General features: G+C 48.6%; 1 protein-coding gene across 1 annotated transcript; it reads left to right on the top strand.

Annotated features, from left to right (window-relative positions):
- Nucleotides 1-361: 361 nt before the first annotated feature.
- RTP1 (receptor transporter protein 1) lies at nucleotides 362-3,248 on the top strand. Its single transcript, XM_055418682.1, has 2 exons — nucleotides 362-633; nucleotides 2,729-3,248. The coding sequence occupies exons 1-2, from the start codon at nucleotides 362-364 to the stop codon at nucleotides 3,246-3,248; spliced, it is 792 nt and encodes a 263-aa protein (XP_055274657.1).
- Nucleotides 3,249-14,963: the final 11,715 nt, after the last annotated feature.

The raw sequence follows: 14,963 nt of genomic DNA, 5'->3' as shown, positions 1-14,963 counted from the left end.
CCTATTTCTTTTTGGCTCCCAAAGGCATCATGGTTACCACAGCAGCCAGATGCTGATGATACCTCCAGGGGCAGCAAGGTAAAGCTGAGCCAGTTCCCAGGTCCTCGCCTCTGCATGCCCTTGGCAGGCCAGAGTGAGATGGTCTGAAGCTCAGTCTCATTTCAGGCCCCCCACCCTGTCTAAGGTTGCTTAGATCCACAAACTCTGCCTCCACAGCCTCAGTTTGGGGCCCTGAAACACCCACTCAGAGACTCCCTCCTTCCCAACCTGTGTCTCTTGGCTCCCTGCCTGGTTGCCGTGGAAACAGGTTCCACTGCGGACAAAGGAGGGAGCTGGGCCCTGCTTCCTCCTGGTCCTACTGATGAGGATTTTTAGACCGTGGAGACTGCGCTGCCCTGCCCTGCACCTGCCCTCACTCCCCGTCTTCTCACTCAAGTGGAGCTTGCCCTCCCTCGCCCCTGACGAGACCATGTGTAAAAGTGTGACCACAGGTGAATGGAAGAAAATCTTCTACGAGAAGATGGAGGAGGCAAAGCCAGCGGACAGCTGGGACCTCATCATCGATCCCAACCTCAAGCACAACGTGCTGGCTCCAGGCTGGAAGCAGTACCTGGAGTTGCATGCTTCGGGCAGGTGAGTAGCCCAGGAAACAGGCTCTGCAGGCAGCCCGGGGGACACCTTTCCAGAAGAGATAGAAACGTGGAGAACCCATGTGCTAAGGGTCGGCTTTGCTGTGAGGCCACTGTAGACTGGGAGGCAGAGGAAGGGGAGCTAACTGGGAGTTGGGACATGTGAGTTTGATCCCAGTTCTTCCACTCAGCACCTGGTAACTTTCCCTCTCTGAGTCATAACTCTAAGTGCTGATATTTTATCTATTTTTATATTTTAATAACCTCTTTGATAGCTCAGTTTTAAAGAATCCACCTGCAATGTAGGAGACCCCGGTTCGATTCCTGGGTTGGGAAAATTCACTGGAGAAGGGATAGGCTACCCACCCCAGTATTCTTGGGCTTCCCTTGTGGCTCAGCTGGTAAAGACTGCCGGCAATGCAGGAGACCTGGGTTTGATCCCTGGGTTGGTAAGATCCCCTGGAAAAAGGAAAGGCTACCCACTCCAGTATTCTGGCCGAGAGAATTCCATGGACTGTATAGTCCAGGGGGTCACAAAGAGTTGGAGGACATGACTGAGCGACTTTCACTTTCAACCTCTTAAAAAGGTTGAAAGCCAAGAGAAGGGGGAAGTGCTTGTGGGTCAAGAGATCTGTGTTCTGGTCTTGGACCAATTCAGTTTCAATCTATTTAATTCAGCTTGACTTAATATAAAATACTGAACACATGAAGTATCTTGGAAACTAGCTCTACTCTTCATGGCCTTCGAACAATCCAATTTCCTTCTTGGACCCCTTTCCCCACTTGGAGGAAGAAAGGGTTAGCGTAGATCCTTGTTCCTCATGGAACAGTAGTATTGGCATCACCTGGAACTTGTTAAAGATTCAGAATCTTGGGTCCCATTATAAACCTACTGAATCAGAACCTGCATTGCAACAAGGTTCCTAGGTGATTCGTACATACAATAATTTTCGAGATGACTTTCCAGCACGCTTGTCTGTGGCTGGATTATGTAAAGACTGACCTCTGGGACACAAGGTTTGGAGGCTGAGTGGTGCAGCCTGGGGGTCAGAAGCAAGGCCTTCCTTCCTACTTTCCGTGGTTCAAGTCACTCAGTTTAATTCAAGAAACATCTACTGGGCACCTGTTATGTGTTGGATACCAGCTCTGCCTCTAACTAACTGTGTGTTCCGCTTTCTGACTCTCTGTGTCTCAGAGTAAAACAAAGGGCTAACTAGGTGACTCCTAAGGTCCCTCTAGTTCTGACATTTCCATTCCAAGTTTTGTAGTTTTGTTTCGGAGAGGGGAAACAGTCCCCAAAGGATGTGAGTAAAAGAAAAGAGATAAAAAATGAAAATGTGGAGCCCCTTACCCAGCTGACAGGACACATGCAAAAGGACTGGACACTTGTTGACAGGGCCCAGGAGCTGCTCAAGGGCCTGGAAGGCTTGTGGGGCTGAATGGGGAGGGCTGATGTCTCCTCCGGACCCAGCTGATGGCCTGAGAGCCCCAGCAGGCTCCAGTTAGCTCACTCTGGGTGTGGACTGCCTCCATGTCCAGGACTTCAGACACATTAATCTTGGCACTGGCCCAGAGGCTAAGAAGCAATAATGGTGTCATTTTCTCCTGATTTGGGTCTAACCTGTTCACAGTCAGTGTTGACAGGTAAGAGCATGTGGATGGATTTTGCGATTTCTAGGTGATGGGGGCCATCCCTGCTATCAGACTCAAAGGATGTTTGAACAGGAAGAACTCTTTTCGTGCAAAGTGCACATTTTACATGTGAGGAAAGCTGCCCAGAGCCAATCTCCTAGGGGCAAGGCCCTTGGGCATTGAGATGGAGGGCACTGAGGCTTCTGCAGGGCACAGAGAAGGGCCCCGAGATGGCTGAGCACTGCTGAATGCCAAGTGCATCCTGAGGCACGGGCTCTGGTCCTAGCAGAGCGCACACGGGGGCGGGCTGAGCAGCCACCTGGGGAAAGCTCATGAACTCAGGCAGCCGTAAACACCGCCTCCGCCTCCGCCTTCCAGCTCTGCCTCCTGCCCCATACCTCCTTCCTGCAGTCTGTTTCCACCGCCTCCTTTCTGTCCTCTCCTCTCGCCTCTCCTCGTCCCCGCAGGTTCCACTGTTCCTGGTGCTGGCACACCTGGCAGTCGCCCCACGTGGTCATCCTCTTCCACATGTACCTGGACCGCGCCCAGCGGGCGGGCTCGGTGCGCATGCGCGTCTTCAAGCAGCTGTGCTATGAGTGCGGCACAGCGCGGCTGGACGAGTCGAGCATGCTGGAGGAGAACATCGAGTGCCTGGTGGACAACCTCATCACCAGCCTGCGCGAGCAGTGCTACGGAGAGCGCGGCGGCCAGTACCGCATCCACGTGGCCAGCCGCCAAGACACCCGGCGGCACCGCGGCGAGTTCTGCGAGGCCTGCCAGGAGGGCATCGTGCACTGGAAGCCCAGTGAGAAGCTGCTGGAGGAGGAGGCGACCACCTACACCTTCTCCCGGGCGCCCAGCCCCACCAAGCCACAGGCCGAGGAGGGTTCTGGCTGCAATTTCTTCTCCATCCCCTGGTGCTTGTTTTGGGCCACGGTCCTGCTGCTGATCATCTACCTGCAGTTCTCCTTCCGCAGCTCCGTCTAAGATTCCCTTGCTGGGCCCAGGGAGACGCTGGGGGCCCAAGGCCCGAGGGGCCAGCCAGCTGGTGGGAGGGGGTGAAGAGAGACCTGGGTTGGGAGTGGGGTTAAGTGCTAGCGCTGGTGCCACCACTGACTCCACAGGGACCCTGCACAAATCACCCAGCTTTTCCATCTATAAAATTAAGGGTTTGGGTTTAGTCATTGGTTTTTCGAAGCGAGACCCAGTGCCCCAATGCTCTGCATGGTGCCTTAGGGACTTTTGCATTTGGAAGGGAGACTGACCGAGTGGCTTTCCCACCCTGGTCCTACCTCCCATCCCCAACTCCAACCTCCTCCTCTTGCTTTAATCAGAGCAGCTCCATGTTAGATGGAGTTTTATTTAAGAGTTTTGGATGGAAAAATGTCCAACTGGTTTTAAAAAGTTTGAAAGTTACAGGGCTAGGTGATCTTAAAGGGCCTTTCCACAGTGATGAGCTCACCCTTGCCTTCTGGTTCAGCTTACCCCTACCCCTCATTATCACCCACATCAGGAGCTGTGGCCTTAAATTAGCCTCTGCCTAGTGTATGAGTCTCTTCCAGAGCTCTGTCTCCACACACACAGCAGAGGTTCCTCTCAAAGAGAGAGAGCTGGTGGCACTAGGCTGCCCCTTTTTCCCTGGGTGCGTCAGGGTCACACTCCCAGTTTCCAGCTTCCCCCCATTCAGGGAAGACATGGTGGTTGGGGTGGAACCCCATAGCGCTTGGTTTCCCACCCACTGCATATGAACCATCAAAGAATTTAGCAGAGGTTTAGAAGGTAGAGTATTAGAAGTAAAGCATAAAATTCCTAGGAAACAAATCAGTGCCTCTCCATTATAGTGAAGAGTCTTCAAAGTTCAGGGACAAAGTTCGACTGATTCTCAGCGGTTCTGATGGTCAGAATACAGAAAAAGAGACCTGGCTTCCTGGGCTGTTTGTTGAGAAACTTTCCCTTATTGGCCAGGCTTGGTTCCTCTCACCAAAGGTCAGCGGTGCACCCAGAACTACAGGGTTGGGGGTTCATTAGTAAGAGACGGAACATTAAAGATGCAAAGGGTTTTGCCATAGAGAAGTGCATAGGTAGGTGCAAGAATCCTGATAGCTTTCGAATGGGGTGCAATATGGTTTGGAGAGGGAGGAAAGATGATTTCTGACAGTAGGGGTATAGAATAAGGTATGAGGGGGCAGAAAGCAAGAAGCGGGATGCCACCTTCATTTCTGACGGTCCTCATTCACCTCACTTTTGTTAATAACGGACTCCTTCTTCTTCCCTCACCACTCCCCTTTCTAAGGGAAAGTCACCACCATCTATAGTGGTGGAAGGAGGAGGGCCATTTATATATAGGCAGGGTACTTTAATAAAGATGAGATTTCTTCAGTCAGGCTTCGTAGTGATTAATGTGTGCTTGAGATTCACCAGTGTCCTTGATCTGTAACGGGCTGTTGGACACCCTGATCCCCTCTCTCCCCTTTCTGGGGTCCTCACATAAACTTGATCTGGCTCCAGCTTCCAGGTCAGGGCCGATCATGTACATAGTCAGGAGGGATGCAGACAGACCTTGGCCAGTCATTCAGGGGACTCAGCATAAGATCAGTCTTATTCTTGGCATTGCTCTGATTCTAATAACTGGCTGGTGACTTTCTCTGCTTCACGTACACAGCATTCTTTCCTTTATCCAGGAAGCATACCTGACCACCTTCTGTCTGGCAAGGCCTAATGCAGTGGCCACTAAGGGATGGGCTCTGTCTCTCAGAGATCTCTGCTTACAGCAGATGTCCTCAACCTTGACTGCAGTTTAGAAATCCTGGAGAGCTTTTAGAGAAATGTCAGTGCTCAGCCACTACCTCAGACCCATAGAATCAGATTTTCTGGGTGGCACTTGAGCATCTGAATTAGAATCAGACCCCCAAATGCCGCCTACCCGAGGAATAGGTTTTCTTCTGTACCCAGACTTATGATTATAAGCCCTGAGATCTTCCTTGATGACCTCCCTTGGATTCTTTAGTATTTGGGCACAGTTTCCCTACTCACTACCCCTCCCTGCTGAGGACTTGACCCTCTCTCAAACCTCCCTCCTCCTGCTTGTCCACCTGTGACCATGGCTTTATCTTGCTCTGAGCGTCTCCATTTTTTCAGCTCTGTCACCCTTGCCAGATGCTTGTCAAACTTTGTTGCAGTTATTTAATACTGGTCTATAGTTATACTCCATGCTAGAGCATGATCAAAGTGACCCCAGATCCCACTGCCAGGTAGTGGCAGAGCAAGGAGTCCAGCTCTCACCTGGTTTTAGTCCAGAACTCTTTGCTAAAGCATTAGGCTTCTTACTGCTCTGTAGGAAGATATCTACAATCTATGAATGCCTCCTCTGTCACCCTTATTGTCCCTTATACTTGCTAGGCTTGCTTACAACTTAGCCCTTGTCTTAGCAAAGACTTCTCAGGAACAGTTCTTTCTTTGCACACATGGCCACATGCCACATGATGAACTTGTTAGATGTACCCTAGGTGTTATAAACAAACACCTCAGGGATGTTTCAGGATCCCAGGCCCCTCCCAGTGGAGGTTCTGTGCATTTGTCTTGATGTTCAAGCCAGAAGGAGACCTGTAGGCATTGAATTGGGGTTGGAGAGGCTGCAATCCTTGGGGTCAGCAAGAAGTGCTGCCTTGATCACTTCCTTCAAACTCAGCAGGCCAGGGGATCAGCTCACTCGTCTTGGGGCTCAAGAGTCCTGTGGCTCTTGAGGGGGCTCCAGAAGATCACCGACTAAGGACAACTTCTAACATTAGTAAGTCCATAGGCCATCAGAGCTATAAGACACATTAGAGGTGTCTTGATGAAGTGCCCTTATTTTATGGAGAAGAAACTGAAGCCTAGAGAAAGCACCAAACTTATAGTGTGGAGTAAGGCAAGATCATGAAATCTGAGGAAGAAACACTTAAGTCCTGGTTCTGCTACTTACTAGCTGTATTGTTGTTGTTCAGTTGCTAAGTCTTGTCTGACACCACGGACTGCAGAATGCCAGGCTTCTCTGTCCTTCACTATCTCCTGGCGTTTGCTCAAACTCATGTCATTGAGTCAATGATGCCATCCAACCATCTCATCCTCTGTTGCCCCCTTCTCCTCCTGCATCAGGGTCTTTTCCAGTGAGTCGGCTCTTCACATCAGGTGGCCAAAGTATTGGAGCTTCAGCTTCAGCATCAGTCTTTCCAATATTCAGGGTTGATTTCCTTTAAGATGTACTGATTTGATCCCCTTGTTGTCCAAGGGACTCTCAAGAGTTTTCTCCAGCACCACAGTTAGAAGGTATCAATTCTTCAGTGCTCAGCCTTTGTACTTGACATGGCCTTGGGCCAATTAGTTAAGCTCCTTGAGCCCCATTTTCCTCCTCATCAAAATGGGAATAATAGATTTGCCATGGATGTCTATTATAAGGAATAAATAATACATTTTCTATGACATTCAAGATTCAAAGCCCATATTCATTCTCTTCTTTCTGATGAGACTGAACAGTCATCCTTATCTTTCTTCTCCTTTCCCGTTCAATTGGCAGCTCCCCTTTGAGTCTTCAAGGGTTCTTCCTCTTTGTGATTTCGGTTATGTTGCTAAGTAGTTTAGGAAAACAAGAGTTAACTTCCCAGTGCAAGAGTTAGAACTGGTTTATTTTAATACATGTAGTATCATTTCTTTTCTTCTCCTCATATATCTCTCAAAGCAACGACTCCATTTTTCCAGCAGCATGGTAGCACTCTTCATTCTTCAAAGATAGCTATTAAAAACATCTCCCCAAACAGAGAACATCAGTGATTTCTGGGCCCCATTCCCATTGGCTGAAATACCCAAGAAGGAATTTAGTTCTTTTCCAAGTCCCATTCTGGTTCTCTGTAGGACTCCCAGCTAAGAAATTTCCTTTGGGATCATTTTCGGCATTGCGTGGGTAACTCTGCATGCATCAGGGGAATGAAATCTGCCTATTTTATGGCTTTGTTGTGACAGGGCCTGGTGAGGGTGGGTGGTGGTATAGAAAACTCATTGACCTGAGAGCCAGAAACCTGGGTTTCAGCCCTGGTTTAGCCATTGTCTAGGCCTCTAGGCTGCTGACCTTGGGCAACCTAGTCTTTTCTCTTCCCTGGTTCTCAGTTTCCTCACTTACCAAGCAAAGAGGTAAGGTGATCTGAAGAGTCCCTGCTAGCTCTGACATCACTCAAAAACTTCTGCTTAGCCTTCTTTTGTCCTCAGGCATTTGGGATGGTGCCCTGACCCTGATCCCTCTAATAGGTCATCCAGTTGTTACACCAAGATTTCCGTCTGCTTAGGTCAGCTTGGGGTTGGACCTTCTTATCTGAATGCCCATAGCATTTTCCTTTCCTTTCTGGCAGCAAACTGTTATATGTCTTACTCTGACTCAACCTCTCTTTAAAGGTATTCACATTTTGAAAGGTAGTTACTTTGAAAGGTGTCACCTTATACAAATACTTGTGTGGTAGTGATGAAATTTCAGCCTGTGTCTTATTCTCTCTCTTCTAAAATAAGCCCAATAATTTTTCTTCACTTCCATCTCAATAGGCCTATAATTTTATTTTGAGGACATAATAAGATACTCAGTATTTTCAAGGTTCATTCACTCAATGCATGTTTATTGAGTATGTATTATGTGCCAGTCATTGTTCTAGGTGCTGGGATACATGGAAGAGCAAGGTGACTACATCACTGACTTTATGGAGAGTAGAGGAACTAGACAGAAAACAGTATAAGTAAGCTGTGTGGCACACTAGTTTAAGGACTAAGGCAAAGAATAAAGTAGGCAAGGGGGACAGGAAGGGCAGGGGACAGAGTTACAGCTTCAGACTAGGTAGCTAGGGAAGGTCTCACTAAGAGGTGACATTTGGAAATAAACGATGAAGAAACTGTCAGGGGAAGGGGAAGGGCATATGAAGGCCCAGAGGTAGGAGCAGCCTGGAATGCTGGACCATGAGGAGGCCAATGTGGCTGGAATGCAGTTCAGGCTTAGTAGACATTACTAAGTGGGAATGGGGCGATGGATTCAGAGCATGGAATCCATATAGGTCATTATCAGAACATCAGTTTTTAACTTAAACAAGATAAGATGCCATTGGAGGGTTTGAGCAGTGGGGTGATGCAATTCAGTTTACTGTCACTGTGCTGAGCATGACCACAGAGGGATAACAAAGAAAAAGGAAAGATTAGCCAGGAGGCTGGTGCAACAATCCAGCAAAGAGGGGATAGTGGCCTGTTCCAGGGTGGGGACCTGTAACAGGGTGGCAGCAACTGGAATTGGGTCTGGCCATATTTTAGGGTAGAGCTGAGAGGGTTTGTTGATGAAACAGATGTGGGGTCTAAAAGAAAGGGGAGTCAAAGACACCCTAAGATTTTGGGTCAGGTCATCTGGAAGAGTAGAGTTACTGCTTTCTGAGATGGGGAAGGCTGTGTGAAGAACAGATGTGGGGCCATATCAGGAGCTTGACTGTGGACACATGAAGGTTGAGTTGCTAAAGGCATCCTGTTACATAATGAAAACAAGAAATGCCAAGGCAGGTAAATATTCACACATATGGTTCCAAGGCAAGGACCAAGCTAGAGATGCAGGTAAAGTCATTAGCATTTCCATGATGTTAAATGTCATGAGATTAGATGAGATCCCTGAGGGAGTGAGAGTTGAGAGTACAGAAAGGAGGCCCAGAGACTGAGGCCTGGGGCTGTCTGAGTATAGAGGCTGGAAAGAATGAGACACCCTCGGGGACTGTAGAAACTGAACACGAGAGCATGAACCACTTGAGTTTTCAGAACTATCAGGCGGGAGAGCTGGCTCTGGAGCCCGAGTCTTCAGGGTCAGGGTCCAGGGCTCCTCCCATGAGTCTAAAGTGCCTTCCTTCCCAATGGTACCAACTTACTCCTTGGATTGGAATCCTGCCCACATCCTCTGCGTGGGGTGTGTTGTTTCAGCAGGTCTGAGCTGGACATGGATTTGTGTCTCTGTTTTTTTCTTTTTCTTTTTTTAAAGCATTTCATAATGTTGAAATGCACTGAAATAAAAAGACATAATGCGAGGCCTAGACTGCCAACATGGATTTGGGCCTTGGGCATACAAACTCAGACCAAAGGGAGTTGTTGTTGGAAAGATTCCATTGTCTGGGATCCCGTCAACAGGTCTGGGCCACATGTGAGTGTTTAGTGGGCCTGGGTTAAATAAGCCAGACAGTCCCAGAAGATGGGCAAGATGGAATAGTGGCATAGGATGAACAGCTCAGGGGGAGGTGAGAATCCTCACTGTTAAAGTAGGTCAGCATTTCCGAGACCCCAGGCCTGTACTGCATCTATGCTGTATCCCTGGGGCTTGTTCTGTTTGGTGCTGTCCCATTGGCATGTTACTTTGCAGAGTCTTCCCCTGGGACTGGAGGATATTAGAGGGAGAGTTCTGTTCCCACCCACACTAATCCGTTCATCATTTTGCATGCTCGCCCTGGGCACAGGCCCAGCTTGACACACCTTCCCACTGTTTTGTCGCCCCCTTCCTCACAGGGGCCTCCCATGGAGCCTTTGCCTAAATATTGGCAGGGTCCTGGCTTTTTTTCCTGTGATCAGAGGCTCATTGCTGGGAAAGGAGCCTGTGTTTTTGCATACAAAAAACATTTTCCTTATCTTCTTGAAAAAAGGTCAGCACATACCAGACACAGGAGGTGGTCACAAAGGCCCTGTTTGTCTCTCTCTCAAGCTCAGAGAATGCCCTGGCTTTCTTTCTGGAGATCCCACTGATGCCAGAGGGTCACAGTAAGTCCAGAGACCTGAAAACAGTGACTGCCTTTGGGTTTCGGCCTGAGCTCTTTCCCCTCTGTGCTCCCTACTTATTAACTCTCACATGTGAACAGAAGTTTGACTCTCTTTAAAGAGGCTTCTCAGGGCCCAGTCCTAGGTTCTCAGGGCCCCTGGAAGCAGATTCCTCTCCTCGGCCTGCCCTTGTTCAGGACTAGGGGATCCCTCGTCTGTTGTTCAGAAGCCATACTGAGTCTCCTTATCTTTAGGCTCTTCCCCCTCAGTTTACTCTTTGCAGTAAAGCTTGATTTTGAAAGATATAGCCGATCACGCCTCTCCTTGGTCCAAAATCCTCAAATTCCCAAAACCACTCTGAGCATCCCAGTCAGGACTTCCTGAAGGTGTTCTTTTTTCTCCTGATTTCTCTGGTTCTCCAGGGACAATGAGCTACTCAGTTTTCCCCAAATGTTCACTACCCTTTCATCTCCCTGCTTTTTCACATACTATTGTCCGGGGCTGGGATGCTTTCTTCTTCAGTTTGCAAAGTAAAAGAATATGGTTCTTTCCAGGAAAACACTAATGCAGAATGTCTTAGTGATGGTGCTGCTGCTGAGTCAGAGAAGTTCTGGATCTCGGGCCAGATCAGGAGGGTGTCTGCCTTACCTCTGCCTCCCACCAGATGTGTGACCTGAGTCGAAGACCCAAGCTTGGGAAATACTCCAAAGTGTTATTGATTACCTCCCATAGAACTATTTATATTGATCTAATTTAGTTTCCAAATTTTTTTCCTGTATGTTAATTCATCTGATTGCACAACCCTCAGACAAGGGTAGAGCAAAGATTTCTCTGTCAGTTTGTAGATGGGAAAATTAAGTGAATAAGGAAGTCAACCAATGCTTGGATTACAACCTAAGTCTCTTGATTTCAAGACTCCCTCTAGATCCAGATTGGTTACTGTTTCTGCTGCAAGAGGGGTATAGATTTTCCTTCCCTGATTCTTGCTTACCTTGACTTGAAGGACTTCTTGGTGGCGCTGATTCTTTGATTCTGTCACCTGGTAATAAGTTTAATTCATGGCAGAAGGAAAGTACATATTCCAATTCAGAATAGGCTACTCATCAACCTGGTGCCATGGTCTCTGAACCAAACAACTGAACACATGATTCGGAAAAATATATGTTTTTTCTATTCTAGGTGTGGATGACAATCAAGAAGTATAACTCGGATATTGAAAGATTGTCTTCCTGGAATATTTTGATAACTTACAGGAACAACATAGCAAGGTATTTCATCAGAACTGACCTGAGAAGCCTAAGAAGTGCTTTGGGATCAATGATTTGATTTTCCCATCATAATCTCTCTCTTTCTCTTCATGGTACAGGGATCCTAATTGGATACAGAAAACTGTTGATAAATGACAATGCAACTCACCAGAACCATCAGTCCATGAAAAACATACAAGCCAAATAGGATGCTTTGATTCAATACAGATGTTTATTGGAACAAACGTGCAGTTACAGCTACACATGTTGCAGAGCAACAGTTTCTGTTTCTAATGAAATTGGGTTTGATCATTATTTCTAATAACAACATTCCATGTTACAGAATCATAGCTTTAGATATACTAACTATTCTCTGGGAGGCGAATTGTGGTTGCATAGGAGAGACCTCTCTAAGAGTTAGTCATTTTGAAGTTGAAATTGGCTACATTTGGAGGTAGCTAGTGTCACATCTTTAGATATGCTCAAGAATGAGGTCATAGAGTTAGACAATATGGTGCTAACAGACCCTCCAACCCTCTGCTTCTACAACCCTGTGAGACATTTGGGTTTCTTGGACCTTAGCAGCAGTGCAGGGGCTGGTATATCTAGTAAATGCTCATAGATCAAGGGTAAGGTAAAGTCCAGCAGCACATCTAGACATCCCTTAGATAAAGATGAAGTTGCAATTGGAATAAACAAGATAAACTGGTCCAGCCATAAATTGGCATTTGTATTCAAATTTTGAGGCTGCTTCAAGTCCCAGAATTGCCTGAATTTAAGGAGAAAGGTTCTTTTGATATTGACTCTGATTCCAGAGTCAGAGCACTAGTCTGCTGGACACGTCATTTTTATGAGAGAAGAATGGACATGTGCTCTTGTTGTTGCGTCTAGAAGGCCTCCTTTTGTCTTACCTGTAGAAATGCCCATCTTCTTCAGGGCACAGCTCCGACACCGTCTCCTCTGAGACGCTTTCCCGGTGTCCCGTCCTCCAATGCCTGCATACAGGAATGGCCTTTCTTTCACATCTGTGCTGCTCTGACACACAGCACTCGGTAGGGTTCATTCTGTCATGGGGGATACCTGCGTAGGTGTCAGTTCTTCCTGCAGGAGCTCCTGAAAAGTATGAATCATGTTCCCTTCATCATGGTGGTATCCATAGCAGTCATGACAGCCTGACACAGGGGGGCACTCAGGCAGGGCTGTGAAATGAGCAGGCATGATGTTTGGAATGCTTTAGGGTAGTTCCAAAACTTTGCATTGTGATTCTTCTTTGGTGTCTAAAATAGAGCTCCAGTTTGCTTGACAAATGGACGGTGGGATTGAGTACAAAGGCCAGCTTCTGTGTACAGAACAAACAGCAGGGCACAGACAGGTAGAATGACCTGCTCAGAGAATCAAAAGCAGGCTATAAGTTGCTGTCCCTGAGTGGTCAGCCTAGGGCTTAGTGTTCATAAGTTCTCAGTCCTCAGTATCTTCCTTCGGCAAGAGACCTTGAATGACTCTGGCAGCTGCCATGCAGGTCAAGAACTGAAATCTCCCATGAAGACCAATTTTGATAGAAGAGAAGACAGGACGTGGGGCTTCTGATCCCTTGAAGGGCTCACATCTCAGCGTTCTGGAGGGGAGGAGGACCCTGGAATCTTCCTGAGAGAGAAGGTGGCTCCTGAAGGGAAGAGGCATTCATTCTGCTTGGGAAGATTTTATGACCCTGCAGGGCTGGGGTGTTCTGGCTGAGAAACAGGGGTGAGAAACCAGGGGAATGGTGCTTGGGGCCAGCTGTGGACACAGGGAGGGAGAGCACAGGGCCTGAGTCTGGCCTCCCAGGGCCTACCTCATGCCAGGTTCCCAGGAAGAAAAGGAGGTGGGCACCTAGAACAGAGGTTCTGCTTAGGAATAAGACAAGGCCCCTAGGCTTGCGCTTTGCCTGGGCTACATCCTGGGGAGCCAGGCTGCGGTGCACGGGGTGGGTGTTGCAGTAGCAGCAGGATTTGGTCTGCATCAAAGCTCTACTGGATTCTGGTGGCTCAAGTGGTAACGAATCTGCCTGCAATGCAGGAGACCTGGGTTCGATTCCTGGTTCAGGAAGATCCCCTGGAGAAGGGAATGGCTACCCACTCCAGTATTCTTGCCTGGAGCATCCCATAGACAGAGGAGCCTGGCAGCTACAGTCCATGGGGTCACAACTAGTTGGACATTATTGAGCAACTAAAACTTCCACTTCAAAGCTCTATTGGGCCTTTTTGACCTTTTGGTTATTTTGGCTTTAACTCATCTCATCAGGGAGAAATGGCTTTATTGGATCCTTGACTGTCAGGGCTGGGAGGGTCTTTGTTGGGATGAGGGGAAGGGACTTGCATCGAGTCACAGGGAGCTGCGGGCAGAGCTGGTTCCCAGTCTCCTGTCTCCCTGTCTCTACTTCTCTCAGGCACGGTCACAGTTTGGCATCCAGCTCAGTCATAAGTGTATCACTACGGGACCTGCATAGTCTAAGACTGTCTCTTTTACCTTCTGATGGAGAGGGGTGGGAACTGGGGTTGGGGAATGCGTGGCAGCAAAGACGCATAGAGCATCTGGGGGCAGGCGAAGGCGATGGTCAAGGCTGGGGGGACACTGGATCAACTCTAAGGCCCAGCCAGGATTTAAAAGCAAATGCAGTGTGCCTGGTAGACACACCGGCCTTGCGCTAAGTCACATTTACTGGGCACTTAGTTTATACCTGCACTGTGCTAAGTGCTATGAAAGAAATTTGATCTTCATCATACTTTTCTAAGGAGGTAAGGTAGGCCATTTCCATCACAGGGAGGAAGAAACTGAGGCTCAAAGAGGTGAAGTCACCTGTCCAGTATTGCAAAGCTAGTAGGTGATACAACCTGGGTTCTGAGCCCTCTGCTTCTGTAAGGAGAGTGAGGAGATGGCTGAGATGCCCCCTTAACTGGCCAGTAACAGGTGGGCTGAGTGAGGTGCGTGTGGGGTGAGGGACGTCTGGCATCAGATAATTATTCCCTGCTGCTGACTGACCGTGGGCAGGTGAGGCAGAGGGAGAGGAACTGAACTCAATTGCTCATGCCAGTGACTCTCCGGATCCAGTCCTTGCTGTGGAAGATGTACGAATACACTCCATAGCGGTCCTTCTTTCCGCAGTCCACGCCCCAGGACACTGTGCCCACCAGGTACCACTGGCCTCTCTTTGTATCCAGTGTCACCATGGGCCCTCCAGAGTCACCCGCACAGGCATCCCTGCCCCCTAGAGGAAGAAGTGATGCGGGTTAAAGTGTCTCCTTCCCTAGACCCAAATCCAGAGGACCCTCCCTCCGCCTATGACTGACTTGTAGTTCAGAGAATTGGACACCAGGGGGCGCAGCAGACCGCTGGACTCAAACTTGGGCTCTGAGCTGGTGTTTGTCAGGCCTCCTACTTCCGTGATTTTAGAAAGTGTAGGTTCAGGACTCTCGGTTACATAGCGGGAAACCTGGGCTGGGTGAAGGGAAGTATGGACATTCCTTACTTAGCACACTTTTCTCTGATGTGACTTCTCCAGTGGAGTCTTCCCTCTCATGATCTTCCTCCCGTCCCCTGCCTCGTTCCTCCCCTTCCACCGCTGTTCAACCTGCCAGCTCCAGGGTCTGCAGTGTGGCCATTGCTGGGCTTGGCGCCCCGCCCTGGCTGGTGG

The sequence above is a fragment of the Moschus berezovskii genome, chromosome 1 (assembly GCF_049115385.1).
Source record: "Moschus berezovskii isolate FMDL1 chromosome 1, NW_MosBer_1.0, whole genome shotgun sequence".
Lineage (NCBI taxonomy): Eukaryota > Metazoa > Chordata > Mammalia > Artiodactyla > Moschidae > Moschus > Moschus berezovskii.
Note: the sequence above shows the minus strand (reverse complement) of the source record. Positions and strands in the feature narration are given on the sequence as shown.